Source organism: Ranitomeya imitator, chromosome 1 (genome assembly GCF_032444005.1).
Source record: "Ranitomeya imitator isolate aRanImi1 chromosome 1, aRanImi1.pri, whole genome shotgun sequence".
NCBI classification, from domain to species: Eukaryota; Metazoa; Chordata; class Amphibia; order Anura; family Dendrobatidae; genus Ranitomeya; species Ranitomeya imitator.
The window spans coordinates 253917686-253941135 of NC_091282.1; the positions used below are offsets into that span (position 1 = coordinate 253917686).

General features: G+C 44.1%; 1 protein-coding gene across 2 annotated transcripts in view; it reads right to left on the minus strand.

Annotated features, from left to right (window-relative positions):
- The window catches only part of ABCB9 (ATP binding cassette subfamily B member 9), a 160128-nt gene that overhangs the window by 79633 nt on the left and 57045 nt on the right, over nt 1–23450 (minus strand). Inside the window, exon 4 of one of the 2 annotated variants that reach the window (XM_069755713.1) lies at nt 14882–15012. The exons of the other annotated variant lie outside the window; for it this stretch is intronic. Coding sequence (XP_069611814.1) covers nt 14882–15012 — 131 coding nt within the window. The remainder of the gene's footprint in view (nt 1–14881; nt 15013–23450) is intronic. 2 annotated transcript variants of the gene reach the window in all.

The window sequence follows — 23450 nt, forward strand, 5'->3', positions numbered from 1 at the left end:
TGTATACATTTTCACACTGCAGTGGTATTTTGTAGACAACTGATTTAGTTTATAACAGTGGATGTTTGTGACCGTTCCGTCACAGAAAGCTTACTCCCTTCTGTGAACGATGAGAGCCACTTGCAGTTTTTTAATGGCTGTCTCTGGGTAGTAAAATTATGGTGTTTCGAGCAACCGAAACACCACCCTCCCTTCCTGAAAATGCTTTATCATTGGCTGTGGATGAGCAGGCATTCCACGGCATTGGACTGCAGTGAAGTTACCATAAATATGTGTCTTATGTGACTGAACACATAATAGAGATCTGTTTGGGATCCAAAAATTGCAAAGATCCAACACTCCAAACACATAGTGATAGGTAATTTGAGATTGTGAGCCCCAATGGGGACAGAGATGATCATGTATATAAAGCGCTGGCGGAATATGATGGCGCTATATAAGGGAGCATAATAGCTATATTAATACATGAAACAGAACCAATAAAAGAAAAGCCCTTTGTTGCCATCTAGTGGAAGACAGCAGTACCTGCATGACAACAATGTTCAAATAATGCTCTGTGTGAAAAACAAGATAATCTTGTAGCGGATACCTTTTAATGCCTAACAAAAATAAAATAAATGTTACAAAGCAAGCTTTCGTGACTTCTTAGGTCCCTTCCTCAGGCATGGTATAACAACATTTCTGAAGAAACACAAATATATGCACAAACAGCAAAAAAAACAAAGAGGGGCATGGTATAATAAACGATCCTTTGAATAAACAAACTGAGCTCAGAGACTGAATCCTTAAGTGTATTAGATTAGTGGTGTGAAAGTTGTCTAGTCCCAATATCCAAGTAAGATCAGAGGCCTGGTGCCCTCAACTTCTGTAGAGCGGATTCTTCAGTGTTCAAAAACACCAGTATATATATTGGCAGAACAGCCCACGGCCATGTAAAAAAAAAAATCTTACCATAATTCTGAGAAGAGGTAAGCTAAACCCATGCTAAACAAGAGCTTAGAATTCAGTGAGACAGTCTTTGATTTCTGAATACCTGATTGCTTTTTTTCTAAAGGGTATGGCCAGCTTCTCTGAGTCTTGAGACATTATGTAACGCCGATGTGTTTGTGCCTTGTTTCCACGATGTTACTCTGCATGTCTGTGCTCTTACCCTTTGCTCCTTTTCCCATAATCAGCTGGGATACTGTTGTCTGTGACCTGTATGGATGCGGCTCAGTTCCCTGCTCTGCCGCATAGCCGTATACAGTATGTGTTGTAGTCTTTGCTCCGCTGCATGACCATCCACGTTTGCGGTCCCTGCTGCCGCTATGGAAGCTATCCACGGGTTGCGAGGTCCTCTGCAGCTGGTGCATGACTTTCTACATGTGTCCAGGTTTGCTGCTGCTGCCAGATTTCCTAGGCCTCAGTTCCTGTGCTGGCTATGCTGTACTAGTTTCTGTCTGTGCTTAGGGTGCACGCGGCCACACCTTTCCCGTTTTTATTAGGGGCAGTGTGTGCGCTTGAATTGCTGTCCCCAGCCTATTGCTGAGGGGCAGCTCCTATTTAAAGTTCCTCTTCTCTGTTGGGTGTTGCTAGAGCTTTTCATTAGGTTTCTTATACTTGTCATGTGTGTTTGGTCCTCCATGTTGCTCCCGGTCTGCCTGGTCTTCAGCTCCTGTTCTGCTTATCAGTTCTAGGAAAGCTGATGTCTTTGTCCCTGGACCCGTCCTGTCTGTGTTGGTACCAAACTCCTTGCCTTGAATGTGGATTCCTGCTGTGTGATGTTCCTGAAGTCCTTCTGTGTCTTGAATAATGTGCCCAGTGACAGTTTCTTGTAACCTGTGTCTTGGAAATTAAACCTGTGTTCGACTTTTGAAGATGGAGTCTGGTGTTCCTGCTGAGTGTCTATTACGCTGTGCTCAGCCTATGCGGTTCTAGCTCCATGCACCTCCGGACCGATGCTGCGGTGCTTGCACCATACCGCTTGAGTTCCTTTCTAGGTCGTGTCCGTTCTCAGGAGCCTGACATTCGCTGCCTGGAGCCTATCGCTTCCTGGGGCCTAGCGCCTGATGACCATCGTCTGGTGCCTGGAGTCTTCTCTGATGTTCTGACATTCCCTGCCTGGAGCCGTGTCTGTTGTCCGGAGTCCAGATAGCCAGCCCGTGGTCCAGCCGGTGTATCAGAGTCGGCCCCACTCGTGTTCCTGGATGGGCTCTTCCTCCGTGTTTCTGGGGAGTCTCCAGTCTACTCGTGTTCCTTGATGGGCCCCTCCTCCGTGTTCCTGGGGAGTCTCCAGTCTTGTTTCCTCTGGTGACTGCTCTGCCTCTGTGGCCTGGATCTGACCAGCCGATGTCCTTAGCTGCCATGTCGATGTTCCTGGACCTGTGCTGTCCGTGTCTTGCCTGTGTCCCGATGTCCGGCCTGTTCCTTTGGGTCCATCTTCTTGTGATGATGCCTGTCCGAGGGCGGTGTCTGATGTTCTCCTGCTGTGCCTGCGCTATGCCTGAGAGAGAGGTTCTCCTTCCCATGCCAAATGACCCTGGACTGCATCAACCCGTGATGACCTATTGCCATCGTCTGACGACTGCTGACCTGTGATGTGCACCCTTCCTTGATGTGCGGAATCGGGAGCCTACATTATTATGTCTTGTGTTCTGAATGATAACTTTGTCTAAGTAAACTCTGTTTCTTCATACCTGAAGTTGTGCGGTGTCATCTAGTCCTGCATGTCACCACCTTGCTCACATGCTCAGCCGCCACAGACCCCGCTTGCTGCCCTTCCCTAGTCCGGGTAGACACGGGTCCCCCTCTGTGGTCCAGTGGGTCCACATTTCCATTACCACCTGGGACGCACACTCCACGTCGTCGTGGCCTGGCGGCATGGGAGCATAAGCTAATTAAGCTAAGCCGTGTGCGTCCATATCGTGACACATTAACCCCTTCATGACCCAGCCTATTTTGACCTTAAAGACCTTGCCGTTTTTTGCAATTCTGACCAGTGTCCCTTTATGAGGTAATAACTCAGGAACGCTTCAACGGATCCTAGCGGTTCTGAGATTGTTTTTTTGTGACATATTGGGCTTCATGTTAGTGGTAAATTTAGGTCAATAAATTCTGCGTTTATTTGTGATAAAAACGGAAATTTGGCGAAAATTTAGAAAATTTCGCAATTTTCACATTTTGAATTTTTATTCTGTTAAACCAGAGAGATATGTGACACAAAATAGTTAATAAATAACATTTCCCACATGTTTACTTTACATCAGCACAATTTTGGAAACAAAATTTTTTTTTGTTAGGAAGTTATAAGGGTTAAAATTTGACCAGCGATTTGTCATTTTTACAACGAAATTTACAAAACCATTTTTTTTAGTGACCACCTCACATTTGAAGTCAGTTTGAGGGGTCAATATGGCTGAAAATACACAAAAGTGACACCATTCTAAAAACTGCACCCCTCAAGGTACTCAAAACCACATTCAAAAAGTTTATTAACCCTTCAGGTGCTTCACAGCAGCAGAAGCAACATGGAAGGAAAAAATGAACATTTAACTTTTTAGTCACAAAAATTATCTTTTAGCAACAATTTTTTTATTTTCCCAATGGTAAAAGGAGAAACTGAACCACGAAAGTTGTTGTCCAATTTGTCCTGAGTACGCTGATACCTCATATGTGGGGGTAAACCACTGTTTGGGCGCACGGCAGGGCTTGGAAGGGAAGGAGCGCCATTTGACTTTTTGAATGAAAAATTGGCTCCACTCTTTAGCGGACACCATGTCACGTTTGGAGAGCCCCCGTGTGCCTAAAAATTGGAGCTCCCCCACAAGTGACCCCATTTTGGAAACTAGACACCCCAAGGAACTTATCTAGATGCATAGTGAGCACTTTCAACCCCCAGGTGCTTCACAAATTGATCCGTAAAAATGAAAAAGTACTTTTTTTTTTCACAAAAAAATTATTTTAGCCTCAATTTTTTCATTTTCACATGGGCAACAGGATAAAATGGATCCTAAAATGTGTTGGGCAATTTCTCCTGAGTACGCCGATACTTCATATGTGGGGGTAAACCACTGTTTGGGCACATGGTAAGGCTCGGAAGGGAAGGAGCGCCATTTGACTTTTTGAATGAAAAATTATTTCCATCGTTAGCGGACACCATGTCGCGTTTGGAGAGCTCCTGTGTGCCTAAACATTGGCGCTCCCCCACAAGTGACCCCATTTTGGAAACTAGACCCCCCAAGGAACTTATTTAGATGCCTAGTGAGCACTTTAAACCCTCAGGTGCTTCACAAATTGATCTGTAAAAATGAAAAAGTACTTTTTTTTCACAAAAAAATTCTTTTCGCCTCAATTTTTTCATTTTCACATGGGCAGTAGGATAAAATGGATCATAAAATGTGTTGGGCAATTTCTCCCGAGTACGCCGATACCTCATATGTGGGGGTAAACCACTGTTTGGGCACACGGCAGGGCTCGGAAGGGAAGGCGCGCCATTTGACTTTTTGAATGGAAAATTAGCTCCAATTGTTAGCGGACACCATGTCGCGTTTGGAGAGCCCCTGTGTGCCTATGCATTGGAGCTCCCCCACAAGTGACCCCATTTTGGAAACTAGACCCCCCAAGGAACTTATCTAGATGCATATTGAGCACTTTAAACCCCCAGGTGCTTCACAGAAGTTTATAACGCAGAGCCATGAAAATAAAAAATAATTTTTCTTTCCTCAAAAATGATTTTTTAGCCTGGAATTTCCTATTTTGCCAAGGATAATAGGAGAAATTGGACCCCAAATATTGTTGTCCAGTTTGTCCTGAGTACGCTGATACCCCATATGTGGGGGTAAACCACTGTTTGGGCGCACGGCAGGGCTCGGAAGGGATGGCACGCCATTTGGCTTTTTAAATGGAAAATTAGCTCCAATCATTAGCGGACACCATGTCACGTTTGGAGAGCCCCTGTGTGCCTAAACATTGGAGATCCCCCAGAAATGACCCCATTTTGGAAACTAGACCCCCAAAGGAACTAATCTAGATGTGTGGTGAGGACTTTGAACCCCCAAGTGCTTCACAGAAGTTTATAACGCAGAGCCATGAAAATAAAAAAAAAAATTATTTTCTCAAAAATGATCTTTTAGCCTGCAATTTTTTATTTTACAAAGGGTAACAGGAGAAATTTGACCCCAAAAGTTGTTGTCCAGTATCTCCTGAGTACGCTGATACCCCATATGTGGGGGTAAACCACTGTTTGGGCACATGCCGGGGCTCGGAAGTGAAGTAGTGACATTTTGAAATGCAGACTTTGATGGAATGCTCTGTGGGCGTCACGTTGCGTTTGCAGAGCCCCTGATGTGGCTTAACAGTAGAAACCCCCCACAAGTGACCCCATTTTGGAAACTAGACCCCGAAAGGAACTTATCTAGATGTGTGGTGAGCACTTTGAACCCCCAAGTGCTTCATAGAAGTTTATAATGCAGAGCCGTGAAAATAATAAATACGTTTTCTTTCCTCAAAAATAATTATTTAGCCCAGAATTTTTTATTTTCCCAAGGGTAACAGGAGAAATTGGATCCCAAAAGTTGTTGTCCAGTTTCTCCTGAGTACGCTGATACCCCATATGTGGGGGTAAACCACTGTTTGGGCACATGCCGAGGCTCGGAAGTGAAGTAGTGACGTTTTGAAATGCAGACTTTGATGGAATGCTCTGTGGGCGTCACGTTGCATTTGCAGAGCCCCTGATGTGGCTTAACAGTAGAAACCCCCCACAAGTGACCCCATTTTGGAAACTAGACCCCGAAAGGAACTTATCTAGATGTGTGGTGAGCACTTTGAACCCCCAAGTGCTTCATAGAAGTTTATAATGCAGAGCCGTGAAAATAATAAATACGTTTTCTTTCCTCAAAAATAATTATTTAGCCCAGAATTTTTTATTTTCCCAAGGGTTACAGGAGAAATTGGACCCCAAAAGTTGTTGTCCAGTTTCTCCTGAGTACGCTGATACCCCATGTGTGGGGGTAAACCACTGTTTGGGCACACGTCGGGGCTCAGAAGGGAAGTAGTGACTTTTGAAATGCAGACTTTGATGGAATGGTCTGCGGGCGTCACATTGCGTTTGCAGAGCCCCTGGTGTGCCTAAACAGTAGAAACCCCCCACAAGTGACCCCATTTTAGAAACTAGACCCCCCAAGGAACTTATCTAGATATGTGGTGAGCACTTTGAACCCCCAAGTGCTTCACAGACGTTTACAACGCAGAGCCGTGAAAATAAAAAATAATTTTTCTTTCCTCAAAAATGATGTTTTAGCAAGCATTTCTTTATTTTCACAAGGGTAACAGGAGAAATTGGACCCCAGTAATTGTTGCGCAGTTTGTCCTGAGTATGCTGGTACCCCATATGTGGGGGTAAACCACTGTTTGGGTGCACGTCGGGGCTCGGAAGTGAGGGAGCACCATTTGACTTTTTGAATACAAGATTGGCTGGAATCAATGGTGGCGCCATGTTGCGTTTGGAGACCCCCTGATGTGCCTAAACAGTGGAAACCCCTCAATTCTAACTCCAACACACCCCTAACCCTTATCCCAACTGTAGCCGTAACCCTAATCACAACCCTAACCCCAACACACCCGTAACCCCAACACACCCCTAACCCTAACCACAACCCTAATTCCAACCCAACCCTAGCCCTAAGGCTATGTGCCAACGTTGCGGATTCGTATGAGATTTTTCAGCACCATTTTTGAAAAATCCGCGGGTAAAAGGCACTGCGTTTTACCTACGGATTTACCGCGGATTTCCAGTGTTTTTTGTCCGGATTTCACCTGCGGATTCCTATTGAGGAACAGGTGTAAAACGCTGCAGAATCCGCACAAAGAATTGACATGCTGCGGAAAATACAACGCAGCGTTCCCGCGCGGTATTTTCCGCACCATGGGCACAGCGGATTTGGCTTTCCATATGTTTACATGGTACTGTAAACCTGATGGAACTCTGCTGCGGATCCGCAGCGGCCAATCCGCACCGTGTGCACATAGCCTAATTCTAAAGGTATGTGCACACGCTGCGGAAAACGCTGCGGATCCGCAGCAGTTTCCCATGAGTTTACAGTTCAATGCAAACCTATGGAAAACAAAAATCGCTGTACACATGCTGCAGAAAAACTGCACGGAAACGCAGCGGTTTACATTCCGCAGCATGTCACTTCTTTCTGCGGATTCCGCAGCGGTTTTATAACTGCTCAAATAGAAAATCGCTGTTGTAAAACCGCATTGAAATGCGCAGAAAAAACATGGTAAATCCGCCATAAATCCGCAGCGGTTTATCAATGCGGATTTATCAAATCCGCAGCGGAAAAATCCGCAGAGGACCAGAATACGTGTGCACATACCGAAACCCTAACCCTAACCCTACCCCTAACCCTACTCATAACCCTAACCCTACCCATAACCCTACCCCTAACCCTAGTTCTTACCCCAACCTTAGTGGGAAAAAAAAAAATTTTTTTTTTATTGTCCCTACCTATGGGGGTGACAAAGGGGGGGGTCATTTACTTTTTTTTTATTTCGATCACTGAGATATAACCTATCTCAGTGATCAAAATTCACTCTGGAACGAATCTGCCGGCCGGCAGATTCGGCGGGCGCACTGCACATGCGCCCGCCATTTTGGAAGATGGCGGCGCCCAGGAAAGAAGACGGACGGTCCCCGGGAGGCCAGGTAAGTATAAGGGGGGGGAGATCAGGGCACGGGGGGGGTGGATCGGAACACGGGGGGGGTGGATTGGAGCACGGAGTGGGGGATCGCTGTGCGGGCGGGTGGATCGGAGCACGGGGGGGGAAATCGCTGTGCGGGGGGGGGGGGATCGCTGTGCGGGGGTGGGATCGGAGTGCGGGGGGTTTGATTGGAGCACGGGGGGTGTGATTGGAGCACGGGGGGAGCGGGCAGGAGGACGGGGGAGCGGAGCACAGGACCGAGGGGAGCAGACCACAGATCGGGGGGCTGGGGGGGCGATCGGAGGAGTGGGGTGGGTGCACATTAGTGTGTCCAGCCATGGCCGATGATATTGCAGCATCTGCCATGGCTGGATTGTAATATTTCACCATTTTTTTAGGTGAAATATTACAAATCGCTCCGATTGGCAGTTTCACTTTCAACAGCCAATCAGAGCGATCGTAGCCACGAGGGGGTGAAGCCACCCCCCCTGGGCTAAACTACCACTCCCCCTGTCCCTGCAGATCGGGTGAAATGGGAGTTAACCCTTTCACCCGATCTGCAGGGACGCGATCTTTCCATGACGCATATGCTGCGTCATGGGTCGGAATGGCACCGACTTTCATGACGCAGCGTATGCGTCAAAGGTCGGGAAGGGGTTAAAGAATAACCATGGTTTTTCATTTTTATTTCATAAATCAATAATCCACATGAAAATAAGTAACTTTGTAATAGATATCAACAGAGAAATCTGCTTCTTTCTCTACCACAATCGATCAGTCATTAGTAAAATTCACAATTCTAAGGTAAAATTTATATTCAGTGAAGACAGCCTTTCACCTTATTGAGATAAGAGATGGTGGCTACTGACCTCAGAATTGCTTTAAGAGGCACGTCATTCTGCCATATATTTCTGAATGGCCAGAAGACTCTTCAGGGCATTAATTATAGGACCAGCATAAACACAATGGGAGATTTTATCGAGACTGGCAGTCTGGCAAGCCGTCCTTAAACCTATAGCTACATGGTGTAAGAGGTGTATGCCTCTTAATACAATTGAGTTACAAAGTATGCCAGTTTAATAGCGTACCTTGAATCCAATGCATAGAGGTAGCCCTCGCCCTCTTTTACTAAGACCAACTTATAATTTGAAAAAAATGTATTGCAACCACAAAAGGGCAAAAAGTACAAAAAAAATTGATTGCAAATACAATTTTTGATATCAGTTTTCCAGAATGCAGGGAATGATAAATTCCCTCCATTGTATCCCAGAGGCTTATGGGTCTTTTTGATGGACTTTTCAGCTACCAAATCCATTTCTAAGCAAGTGTTCAGAATTCAGTGAATGCAATGTCCTACAACACAGTGAGTGAGATTTAATAAAATGGTCTATATTTTATACAGCGTACACTAAAGCGTCCCATACACATTAGACTGTTAGCTGAGTCCTCCAAGATTGACTGGTTCAGGTGACAGTCTATTGTATATTGGGCCCAGTTAAATTGATTGTAGGGGGATTTATTAGTATGGTACGTCCAATTTTGGACTGCAGGTTGTATTGTCTCCTTGAAATAAGCCACCGTCAGACATGTCTGGTGATGGCTCTTTAGTAAGGAACGTAGGAGCGATCAGCCGAATGAGCGAAACAAAATACAGGAGAGCCGGCAGAAAGATCAGCTGATCATAGTTCGGCCGACAGGCATCTAATGCGTACCCCAAAAACATGCGCCACAAACACATCCCCCCTGTCACGCTTACGCCCTCACTGGTGGGCGTGAGCCAGGGGGTTTTGTGGCCCCACTGTGCCACAAACCAGACTACCCTGGAAGGGGCGTGACTATGACAGCTGCCTTGGTCTTCTCTGGAGCATCTGATGGTAAGGTCAGGCTTGTGCGGCAGGTAGCTGCCAGGTGCTACTCCAGGGTGGTGTCTGGCTGTGGCTGCTGATCCCACTTGGAGAACAGGAACACTAGGACAGGTGCGGGCATAAGGCATGACTGTCAGATGAGCACGGCTGAAATTCAGACAGGCTGGCAGGCATGGAAGAGACACTGGGCTGGCAGGCAAGGCAGAGACACTGGGCTGGCAGACACGGCAGAGACACCGGGCTGGCAGGTATGGCTGAAACTCAGACGGGCTGGCAGTCACAGCAGAGACACCGGGCTGGCACGCACAGCAGAGACACAGGTCTGGCAGGCACAGCAGAGACACAGGACTGGCAGGCATGGCAGAGACACAGGGCAGGTTGGTGTGGTGTATGAAGGAACAGGTTGGGACCTGTTCACACAGCAGATGCAGGTACGGAAACAAGCAGGAAGGAAAGAAGTATGAAGGAACATGTTGGGACCTGTTCATACAGGAAGAGAACCGCAAGGCTGCGGATAGGAGCGGTACAGCAGCAACAGAAGCGAAGCAGAGCGGAACTGCAAGGAATGCGGAGAGGAGCTGCAACAAGAGTTTTCTGCAGCAGCAGAAGCTAAGCAGAGCGGAACCGCAAGGAATGCAGAGAGGAGCTGCAGCAAGAGATTTCTGCAGGAGTGGAGCAGAGTAGAACGAAGCAGAACCACAGGAGTGCGGAGCAGAGGTAAAGCTGCAAGAGAGCAGAGCACAGGCAAAGTCACAAAGGTATAGAGCAAGCAGAGCCGCAAGAGTGTGGAGCATAAGCAAACAGAGAGGACACAAGGAAAGACACAGCAGGGAAAGAAGCCACAGACAAAGAGACAGAGGTAGGACAAAGTTCAGACAAGGTAATGGAACAAGACAAGGTACAAGAACAAAGACACAGGGACCAGGATATTCTGCCTCCTGGAAAGCGGACAACAACATCAAGGCAAGGCTAGAACAGAAACACTGAGACCAGGATATACAGCCTCCTGGAGGGCAGACAGACAAGATCAAGGCAAAGCTAGGAGTAGAACCTCCAGAGAAGGAGGAACACAGAGCAAGGCCTTGCAGCTCAGAAGCTAGACACTAACTCAGTTTAGACATTGCCCAGGCCCAGTACACAGGGTGGAAGTGCCCTATATACTGGAGGCCTCTTGGTAATTGGTCAGGAACAGATTAGACAGGGGCACCCTGATTCCATAAGAACCAGAGAGTTCTGGCGCCGCTCCCCTATGCACACAGCCATGAAGCATGCAGAGAGCAAGCAGAAAGCAAGAGACACAGAGCATGGAGCCGGCAGCAGAAAGAGACCACAACATGACTTAGAGCAGTGGGTAAGATGGTGTGTGAGGGATGGGAGGCCATTCAGTGATGCCGGCAGAGTTGTTACACCCCCTTCTAGTTTTCCCATGCCTCCCCCTGTTGATTAAGGCACTAAAACATGTATAAAACAGATTATACATATACTACACTGATTGCAATACTGCAATACATTTTTTTGCTGAATTTACCTTAGCAACTCTCCTCCTGTATTCTGCTCATACAATTTTTTGTGACTTTAAAGGGAACCTGTCACCCCGTTTTTTCAAGATGAGCTAAAAATACCGTTAAATAGGGGCAGAGCTGTGCTTTACATTAGTGTATTTTGTGAGCCTTTATTCCCCACCTATGCTGCCGAAATACCTTTGTAAAGTCGCCGTTTAGGGCTGTCACTCACGCTGGTCAGGTCATATGGGCGTGGTGACAGCGCTGTTTCTCCCCCAGATCTCCGTTGGTGGCGTAGTGGTGTGCGCATGTCCAACTGGCGAATCCACTGCGCAGCTTGAAGGAAAATAGCGCGAGCTGCGCTATTCAGCCGCTTATCGTGGGCGCAGCCATCTTTGTGAGGCCGCGCGTGCACAGATGGTTCTTCTCGGCTTCCCGGGGCTTCAGGAAAATGGCCGCGGGATGCTGCGCGTGCGCAGATGGCGATCGCGGAGGCCATTTTCCTGCAGCCGAGATGCGAACTCGGCTTCAGGAAAATGGCCGCCGAGATCTCCATGTGCGCACACGCGGCATCCCGCGGCCATTTTGGAGCATTATATGGGGCGTATTTTGTATGGAGCATCTTATGGGGCCATCATGAACTGTATGGAGCATTATATGGGGCTCCTGATTCAATATGGATATTCAAAAACACTTAAACTACTGATGTCTCAATTAATTTTATTTTTATTGGTATCTACGGTATTTTTATTTTTGAAATTTACCAGTAGCTGCTGCATTTTCCACCCTAGGCTTATACTCAAGTCATTAAGTTTTCCCAGTTTTTTGTGGCAAAATTAGGGGGGTCGGCTTATACTCGGGTCAGCTTATACTCGAGTATATACGGTACCCCATTTTAGAAATTAGACCCCTCAATGAATATACCTAGATTTGTGGTGAGCACCTTGAACCCCCAGGTGCTGCACAAAAGTTTATAAAGTTGCGCCATGAAAATAAACAAAATCACATTTATTCCCACAAAAATGTTTTTTTAGCCCCAATTTTTTTATTTTCACAAGCTTAACAGGGGAAAATAGACCCCAAAATTTGTTGATCAATTTCTCCTTAGTACACAGATACCCATATGTGGCTGAAAACTACTTTTGAGGGACAGTGCAAAGCTCAGAAGGGAAGCAGCACCATATTGGAGTTCAGATTTTGCTGGACTACTTTGAGGTTCCCATGTCACATTGGAAGAGCCCTTGAAGTGGCAAAGCAGCCCCATTTTACAAAATACACCTCTCATCTCTACGTCTTTTCAGCAATACCATTTTTATTCAGTCTTTTTGATCGCATTTTATTTTACTTTTTGTTCAGCAGTATGTTGAAAAAGAATATTTTTTGCCCCCTTTTTTTACGGTGTTCACGGACACTGCAATACCAAATATTACCATGAGCAGACAGGCCACTGTCCCTGGGTGACCCCGCAGCCATCTTTCAGCCCGGGGTCACCATGAAGACCATCGGCATTACGTGATCGCATTGTGCCGATGGGAGCAGAAATGGAGCTCTTTACCTCTGCAAAGCCCTGCGATGTCACTGTCACTATTGACAGCGGCATCAGAGGGGTTAAACGCACAAGATTGGTGCTTGCATCAATCGTGGGCATTGCTGCACAGTGTCAGATGTGATATAGAGCTGACACCAGTATTTGATTGTGGTGGCGCTCAGCTGGAGACCGCACGATGATGACACCATATATGTACGACAGTTTACGGAAATGCAGCTCCCGCAGTGCCGTATATAAATGGCACATGTTGGTAGCGGGTTAAAAAAATAATAATTAAAATCATATATATTAATAATTAAAATACAAGTGCATCCTGTCTGTATTTTGCTTATGAAGCTGGGTAAACAGCTTTACCCCTTTAAGAACACCAGATCTTTTTCATTTTATGCGCTTTAAATTGTTAAATTTAAATTGTTTCTCCTCTTACTTCAAAAGCCAGAATTTTTTAATTTTCTTCTATTAACATAGCTAATGAAGGGATTTTTTTGTGGGACCCGTTGCAGTTTTGAATTAAGACATTCATTTTATTATGTAATGTACTGAGAAAAGGGAGAAAATGACAAGTGGGGTGAATTGGAGAACAAAAACGTAATTCCGCCACTATTTTTTGTGTTTTCTTTTCATGGCATTCATCCTGCTTTAAAATAAAAACTGGAAACATGATTTTCCAGCTCAGATTATGGCCATACCATATCTTTTTTAATATTTCACTGGCTAAAAAAAATGAAAACCCCTTACTAATTCAGCCTGTGGTTGAATGGCCTTATTTTGTAGACTATAAGATGCACTGGTTTATAAGACACACCCCTAATTTTGGCAAGGAAAATAGGAAAAAAAACATTGTTCTAATAAAATGGAGCTTTTGCGGTTGCTTACATAGGTGGCAGCGGTGGTGGAGCGGTGTCCCAGGTGGCAGGGTAGCTGTTGGCAGAGTGTTTCCAGTACGCTATATGGTAAAATCAATGGTGTCACTCAAAAGTACAAATCGTCCAGCAAAAAAACCATCCCTCACATGGCCATATTGACAGAAAAATTTAAAAGTTATGGCTCTGGGAAAAAAGGGAGCAAAAAAACAAAAATGGAAAATTTCAACGGGAGATTTACGATGCAGGAAAAGAGTACATCTTTTTGCACAGTGACTGGGAGGCTGGGGCTGGTGCTGCCTAAAACGTTGATAAGTAAACAGATTAAGAAACCGACCGACTCCATGGATGGAAGGCTTATGACTTTTAAGGTACCGTCACATTTAGCGACGCTGCAGCGATCTAGACAACGATCCCGATCGCTGCAGCGTCGCTGTGTGGTCGCTGGAGAGCTGTCACACAGACAGCTCTCCAGCGACCAACTATGCGAAGCCCCCTGGTAACCAGGGTAAACATCGGGTTACTAAGCGCAGGGCCGCGCTTAGTAACCCGATGTTTACCCTGGTTACCAGCGTAAACGTAAAAAAAACCAAACACTACATACTTACATTCCGGTGTCTGTCCCCCGGCGCTGTGCTTCTCTGCACTGACTCTGAGCGCCGGCCGGAAAGCACAGCGGTGACGTCACCGCTGTGCTCTGCTTTCCGGCCGGCCGACGCTGACAGTGCAGGGAAGCAGAGCGCCGGGGGACAGACACCGGAATGTATGTATGTAGTGTTTTGTTTTTTTTAAGTTTACGCTGGTAACCAGGGTAAACATCGGGTTACTAAGCGCGGCCCTGCGCTTAGTAACCCGATGTTTACCCTGGTTACCAGTGAAGACACGCCGATTCAGCGATGTCTGCGGGAGTCCAGCAACGAAATAAAGTTCTGGACTTTCTGCTCCGACCAACGATGGCACAGCAGGATCCAGATCGCTGCTGCGTGTCAAACTCAACGATATCGCTATCCAGGACGCTGCAACGTCACAGATCGCTAGCGATATCGTTCAGTGTGACGGTACCTTTACTGACAAGAACGTTACATCGGACAATGATATGTTTATGAAATATCAAAAGTGTATTTTCGTACATATTGAGTAGTTTGGTTATTATTCTCATTTTAACATATTAAAATAAACAATTGAGATGGTAAAATGTACATTTTCATTTATTTCATAATAATTCTGCACAAATAGAAATTCTCCTAAGAAAGACGTCTCACTTTTAGTTTCTTAAATATTCAAATTTATTATCCTTTTGAATTGACCAATAGCACTGTAGTTCTTTAATAATAAAATTAATCATCAAACATACAAATTGCCTAATAATTGTGTACACAGTGTTGAATTATTGTGCTCTTATTAACCTGATATACTGACCTGTGTGATTCTCATCAAAGAAGGCAATCTCCTGTGATACCAGGGATCGAAAGAGAAGATTCCGCATTCGAATATTTAGTCTTGCAAATGTAATGGTAAAAAGGCCACCTCGTACCCCTGCAGAAAATGAGCTTTAAAAAATGATATCACAGTTATGCACTAAAATTAAAAATGGTAATATTATCTTAATTCACAAAAATTCTTTCAAAAGTTAATTGCCCTGAATAATGTGCCTCATAGTGATTTCTGGGGGTTGGGAAGATAACATAGTATTAAAGAATAAACAATATATTTACCGTATATACTCGAGTATAAGCCGAAATTTTCAGCCCATTTTTTTGGGCTGAAAGTCCCCCTCTCGGCTTATACTTGTGTCATACCCAGGGGTCGGCAGGGGAGGGGGAGTGGGGGCTGTCTAATAATACTCACCTACTCCTGGCGCGGTCCCTGGCTTCCCGACACCCCAGCTTCTTCCTGTACTGAGCGGTCACATAGTACCGCTTATTACAGTAATGAATATGCTGATCCACCTCCCATAGGGGTGGAGCCGCATATTCATTACTGTAATGAGCGGTAACGGTGACCGCTCAGTACAGGAAGAAGCTGCAGCACCGGGAAGCAGGGACTGCACCGCGCCAGGAGCAGATGAGTATAATGGGGAGGGGAGCGCTGCACGATATTCACCTGCTCCCCGTTCTGGGCGTTGCTCCATCTTCAGTGTCTTCTGCAGTGACGCTCAGGTCAGAGGGCGCGGTGACGTGGTTAGTGCGCGCCCTCTGCCTGGGCAAGTGTCTGCATGGGGCCATAATCAATATTTGTGCAGCACTATATGGGGCAAGTGTCTGTATGGAGCATCTTATGGGGCCATAACGTTTGTGCAGCACTATATGGGGCAAATATCTTTATGGAGCATTATATTGAGCAAATGTGTCTATGGAGCATCTTATGGGGCCATTATTAACCTTTATGCAGGATTATATGGGGCATATTTTAATATGGAGCATCTTATGGAGCATTATATGGGGCTCTTGATTCAATATGGATATTCAAAAACACAACCTACTGATGTCTCAATTAATTTTACTTTTATTGGCATCTATTTTTATTTTTCACATTTACCAGTAGCTGCTGCATTTCTCACTCTAGGCTTATACTCTAGTCATTATGTTTTCCCAGTTTTTTGTGGCAAAATTAGGGGGTCGGCTTATACTCGGGTCGGCTTATACTCAAGTATATACGGTACATAGCTAGAATAGGGCAGTCTGCAGAATATAATTGCTGTCAAAAGCATAAAACACTCCATTAAAGGGAATCTGGCAGCAGGTTTTGGCTATGTAATCTGAGGACAGCTTGGGTTAGGGGTTAAAACACAGATTTCAACGATGTGTCACTTATCAGGCTGTATGCTGTTTGTTTACTTACAATGAAAATTTTATCTGTAGGACATTATCAATGCCAGGGGACAGCCATGTGAGCCCTGGTCTGACCATGTCCCATCCAGTCATAAGCAGCTCACTATCAATAGACAATGTACACAGAAAGCTGTAGTGTGGACGGGGGTAGCTTTCTGAGCTCTGCTACATGCTACATCTAAAAGCTCTGACTGTGTCACAACTACTGCACCCAGTAATCTAAGTGATATATCGTTGGGTTCAGGGTCTCTTTCTCTACATAATGATGAGGTATTAAAAACCTTCTGACAGATTCCCTTTAAAGTAAGTCAGATTTCAACAGCTTCCTTTTAAAAACTAATCCAGCATATTAATAATGGCACTAATAGAGGAGCTTTATATGGTAAAGCCAACATAATACTCTAGTTTTGAGGCTGTTCAAGCAGCTGAAGAAATTATTGGGCCAGACATCAGCAAATTGCAGGCTGACTTAACAAGTTGCCCGCTAATGCACTCTCGTTCCTCCTAAAAGGGCCAGAATATTATCAGTCACCTCTGCCGCAATGTGTGAATACAGACTAGATTTTATTTAACTATTGTGTGTTTATTCCAATTATAATTCAGCCCTCTTTTTTTACTTCTTTATCATTTGATGCGGCTATAAAAATTATTTTGGAAGAATTTAAATGTTCCTATCACTTGTGTATAATAAATAACACAAAAGAAAAATCTTTTTTTCTCTTGTATAAATTGTCAATTGTTAATCATATTCTATGAAAATCTGGGGAATACAGAAAGTTGTATGTAATCTTACAGACAGAGAAATGGATAGGATCTGCCCTTAAACTTAATAGAAGTTCTACAATGGTTCATGTCTTGTGAATTCTTTTAATATTGCACAGGTTACATTGTTTACACTAAATCAATAATTATCATGTGCTTTCTCTATGGGACACTACCTGTTGGGCTGAAGTTGGGAACACTGTCACCTATGAAAGTCATCTAATATTAGGGCAGGATAGGATGGAGTGTTCATCCTGAGTCCACTTTGTGTCTCTTTCCTAACAGTAAGACTGTTTGTAAAATATTTTTTTTGCTGAGAAATGCAAATAAACTCACTACTTCTTGCTAATGGTCTCACGGTTTTACACAAATGGTGTAGCCAATACCAAGAAGTAATGAATTTTCTACCAATTTCCTATCATGTATTTCACAGCCTCTGTGACTGTAGGGAGTGGCTGCCCCCATTATAGTCCTGATACATCATTTGCATTATTTTTTCCTTTTCTGTCGTGTGGTAGTTGTTGTTGCTGCTTTTGCACCACATTCATCAAAATGGATTCATGAATTTGACGGAAAAATTGAAAATTGGCTTTTTTCTTGTCTTGAACATTTTTTTGCAATTTTTATAATCGAACGTCGCACAAAATTAGTAAAAATCTTGGCTTACTCTGAAATACACTGGGGGACTGGAGTAAAGTTGAGGTAAATTTTACAACTAAAAAGTCGCAATTTACGAATAAGGCCTAAAACATCTGGAATTACTAAACTCATCCCAGGAGTCATTAAAAAAAAAAACAAAAAAAAAACAAGCGCACAATGAATAGGGTGCAAAAAAAAGTACTAGACAAAAAAAGGAGTAAAGGCAATGATGAATCAGGGCCTATATAGTGGGAAAATAAGTACTTGATACACTGTCGACGTTGCAAGATTTCCCATCTACAAAGAATGGAGGTCTGTAATTTTTATTGTAGGCACACTTCAAATGTGAGAGACAATCTTTAAGGCTATGTGCATACGTAGGTGGGATGTCTGTGGATTTTTCCGCACCTGTTTTTGTAAATCCGCAGGTAAACCGCACTGCGGATTACCTGCGGACTTACCGCGGTTTTTGTGCGGATTCCACCTGCGGTTTTACACCTGCGGATTCATATTATGGAGCAGGTGTAAACCGCTGCGGAATCCGCACAAAGAATTGACATGCTGCGGAATGTAAGCCGCTGCCTTTCCGCGCTTTTTTTTCCGCAGCATGTGCACTGTGGATTTGGTTTTCCATAGGTTTACATGGTACTGTAAACTCATGGAAAACTGCTGCAGATCCACAGTATCAAAACCGCTGCGAATCCGCAGCAAAATCCGCAGCGTGTGCAGATACCCTAAAAATATCACATTGTATGACTTTTACATAATTAATTTGAATTATAATGCACGAAAAAAGCATTTCATACAATAGAAAAACAGAACTTAATATTTGGTATAGAAATGTTTGTTTGTAATTACAGTGGTCAGACGTTTCCTGCAGTTCTTTACCACGTTTGCACACACTGCAGCAGGGATTTTGGCCCACTCCTCCATACAGATCTTCTCCAGATCTTTTAGGTTTCAGAGTTGTCACTGGGCAACATTGTGTTTCAGCTCCCTCCAAAGATTTTCTATTGGGTTCAGGAGTGGAGACTGCTAGGCCACTCCAGGACCTTGAAATGCTTTCTACGGAGCCACTCCTTAGTTGCCCTGTGTGTCTCAGGCTACTGCCATGCTGGAAGACCTATAACCTGTAAGGAGGTTGCTGGCTAAAATCTTGCGATACTTGACCCCACCCATCCTTTCTTCAGTACCGTGCAGTTGTGCTGTCCCCTTTGCAGAAAAGCACCCCAAAGTATGATGTTTCCTCCACCATGCTTCATGGTTGGGACAGTGTTCTTGGGGTTGTACTTATCCCTCTTCTTCCTCCAAACATGGCGAGTGGCTCTAATTCCAAAAAGTTTTATTTTGGTCTTATCTGACCACATGACCTTCTACCATGCCTTCTCTGGATCATACAGAGAGTCATTGGCAAACTTAAAATGGGCCTGGATATGTGCTGGCATCAGCAAGCGACCTTGCGTGCCCTGCAGGATTTTAATCAATAGTTTGTTACTAACAGTAATGTTTGAGATTGTGGTCCCAGCTCTCTTCAGGTCATTGACCAGGTCCTCCCGTGTTGTTCTGGGCGGATTCCTGACATTTCTCAGAATCACCCCACAAGGAGAGATCTTGCATGGAGCCCCAAACCAAGGAAGATTACCAGTCATCTTGTGTTTCTCCCATTTTCTAATCATTGTGCCAACAGTTGTTGCCTTCTCACCAAGCTGCTTGCCTATCGTCCTGTAGCCCATCCCAGCCTTGTGCAGGTCTACAATTTTGTCCCTGGTGTCCTTAGATAGCTATTTGGTCTTGGCCATGGTGGAGAGGTTGGATTGTGAGTGATTGACTGAGTGTGTGGACCGGTGTCTTTTATACTGATAATGAGTTCAAACTGGTGCAATTAATACAGGTAATGAGTGCAGACTAGTAGGGCTTCTTACCGAAAAACTAACAGGTTTGTGAGAGCCAGGATTCTTTCTGGTTGGTAGGTGATCAAATACTTATTTCAAGCAATTAAATGCAATTTAATTATTTGAAAATTATACAATTTGATTTTGTCTTTTTTTATTTTTAGATTCTGCCTCTCACAGTTGAATTGTACCTACGATACAAATTACAGACCTCTCCATTTTTTTGTAGGTGGGAAAACTTGCAAGATCGTCAGTGTATCAAATACTTATTTTCCACACTGTATGTATGGCATCAACTTTCTTTTGGTGACCATTTGAAACTTTAGTCCAAGTTCACACCATTTTTTTTTTCTTGTACGTCTAAAAAAGGAAACAGTTCATCAGTGAGATCCGGTTGTTTTTTTTCATTGTGACCCTTTTTTACGTTCCACGTGTCATCACTTTTATAATTTGCAATAAAAAAAACAGTGGAAGTGTCTCAATCTTCTCTTAGCAATGAGTGAAAATTGGGCAGCACATGAATGCAATGATGGTATCTGTATGCAGTCTGGTTTTGTTTCCACTGGCCCATTCACTGCAATAGGGCAGTTTATTCAGCAGATTAGTTCAAAGTAGGACACGTCTTCCTACTTTTTATGCAGACTAGGAATCAGCAGAAAAAAAAACCTGATATGGTAATGAGAGCTTAAGCTGGGCTTACACAAAAGTATTTTTATAGGCCGCATACAGAATTGTGTGAAGCTGGGGCGGGAGCGCGGCAGGGGCATATACCTTATACCACATATCTTACGCCAGTCACTGACTGGAATAAGATTAGTGGCGAAGCGTAAAAAGTCGCACACCATTTTTCAAAGGAGCCCAATTTATTAAGTGGCATGCGACTCTTAATGAATCAAGAGCGTCTGACTCCAGCAAGCCTCTATATGAAGACAGCAGTGGACATTGCCATTATTGATGATTTGGGCTATAGTCCAACATGGGAGAAAGAAAACAGACAGGAATCTGTCAATCAGGTTATGTACAGAAATTGCGTTTACCTTATGAATACTCTTACAAGGCATTGTTCGGTTTAACCAAGTTACAACCTATCTGCAAGATTGTTGATCGGTGGGTGTCTGACCAGCGGCCTGCGCTTCATTCATTCCCTATGGTACGCTCAGCTTTTTCCAGTAGCCCAATATGTAATAAATGGAAATAAATTGGGCATTCGATCAACAAGTTATTGCTTACCGAACAGATAGGTGATAATACCTTATTGTGATGATGGGAGCTATCACTAACTGATTCTGCCCTCTACAGGAGGGTGGTTTCACTGACAAGATTATGTTAAAGCCACATATCAGATGTCTCACAAGCATACAGTTGAAACTAGAAGTTTTCTCAATATCTGACATGAAATCAGAATAAACCTTTCCCGTTTTAGGACAATTAGGATTACCATAATCCTTCTATATTATTTCAAAAGACTCTTTTTCGGTGATTACTTTGTATCTCCGTTCATACTGCACCCACACACACAAATGATACACCATTTGAAAGGTAATCTTTCCCCCTTCAGCAAGAAATTATCCAAACAAACCACACATCCACGATGTTATCACAAAATACATTTTAAACATTAATTTTCATAAAACTGCAGTAAGGAAAAATGACCTGCAGGTGGCACCACACTACCACAAAGCACACTACCACAAAACACACTACCACAAAGCTGAAATAAATCCTAACATTTGCCTTGGGGGCTTTCCAGCTTGCTGAACTCCTTGCCTTGCTGATTTCAGGCAGGTACATATAAAATATTTGCTACATATGTGGAAGTAGAATAAAAGTACATTCCAACAAAAAGAAAATGAAAGTGGCACTCACCCCGATGCTGCTGTCAAATGTAGTCCTTTATTCAAATATATACATGAACAGACGAGAGTTGAGAAGGCGGCTGGTAGTGAGCAGGGTGCGGGAGGGAGACAGGGGGACGACGGCCGTTTCGCGCGTGTGCGCTTCTACGGCTACATGGACCCGTAGAAGCGCACGCGCGCGAAACGGCCGTCGTCCCCCTGTCTCCCTCCCGCACCCTGCTCACTACCAGCCGCCTTCTCAACTCTCGTCTGTTCATGTATATATTTGAATAAAGGACTACATTTGACAGCAGCATCGGGGTGAGTGCCACTTTCATTTTCTTTTTGTTGGAATCAAGACGATATATCTCTTATAGTTGAGCACCACCCACTAAGCTGCGATCTTGGATTATATGCCGTAGCGATCCCATATTAAATCTTACGGCTTAAGAAGCTGAGAAGTGCCTTATGAATGTCTAGTTGCCTTCCCACCTTCTCTTTTTGCATAGAATAAAAGTACAACTTTACCTGTTTAAGACTTCAGCATTAAAACTGAAGATATAAATGAATGCAGCCTATAAGGGACCGGACAGGTTCTGAACCATCAGATTTTCCGTATTATTGGACAGTCATTGAAAAGTCTATCTACCTTCCAAAGTTGCAGCTTATTGGTGACCTAGAGTCACCACTGGTTCCAAGTAAAAAACTGCAGCGTTGACATCACAGACTGTACATTGTTTCCCGATGGGAGAGATTGGTGGAAACAACCTTGCAAAAATTGAAGAAGAAAAAATCCAACCGTAGGGAAAAAAAAGGTAAAATAATCTGCAGCTATCACTTTTTTTTTTTTTTAAAGGGATATTCCCAGCTATTATACAATGGTGTAAATACGCTCAGTTATGGGGTCAATTCTCCTTCATCATTTTTACTGTCAAAGTGGCACTGCTGTACAGAGAGCTGCTCCGATCACATACATAGGGCTGTGCTGCACTTCCCTATACTGCAGATAGATGGCAGTGCTGCTGTGGAGGGGAACAAAATACTGCTGCCCCTGTTCTTTTGCAAGGTCCTGACAATCAGACCCCTTCTGATCAGTAAGTAAAATACCATTATATTTAACTAGATGGCAGCCCGATTCTAAAGAATCGGGAGTCTAGAATCCATATATACTTTATTTATTCAATTGTAAGAATAATACAATTAATAAATAATAGTAAGAAAGAACAAAAATAATAGGCAGTATATGGAGAAAACACCAAACAAAAGTTCAAAATTGGTGTGAAAATGTCACTGAACCACTTCACAACTAAATATATATAGTTTTGGTAAATGGTATTATCATTTTTTTGACGAAATTTGGCAGAAGCTTGAAGAGCAACGTCACTGGGCCCGCCTCCACGCAGTAGAAACTTGCTGTGAGGTAAAAATTCAAAAATCACACCAAAATGGCGGGCGGAGTGTGTCACAGTACGGCACGTTTCTGATTGGTCGCTCGCAGCAGGCAGCAACCAATCAGACACTGGACACTGTTGACGTCACTTATCTCCGGACATTAGCTCCGGACATTAGCTCCGGACATTAGCTCCGGACAGGAAGTTGGCACAAATTGCAGGAAGTAGTATTCTAGGCAATTATATATTAGATGTTGGCGATCTCCTTTAGGCTGCAGTCACACACAACTTATAAAAAATCGGTCCGTTTTACACGGACGAAAATCGCAGAAATGTTCCCTGAACAGTGATCCGTATGTCAACCGTGTGCAGCGAGAGGATGCGATTTTCTCGCATGTAAGCATCCGTGTGACATCCGTATGACACTCGTATGGCGAGATTTTCTCGCCGGCTTGCAAAATGGACATAGAATGGATCCATGGGCCATGGGCTCAAATATTCCTGAAAACATATATACAGTCTATATATATCTAATATATAATTGCCTAGAATACTACTTCCTGCAATTTGTGCCAACTTCCTGTCCGGAGCTAATGTCCGGAGCTAATGTCCGGAGCTAATGTCCGGAGATAAGTGAC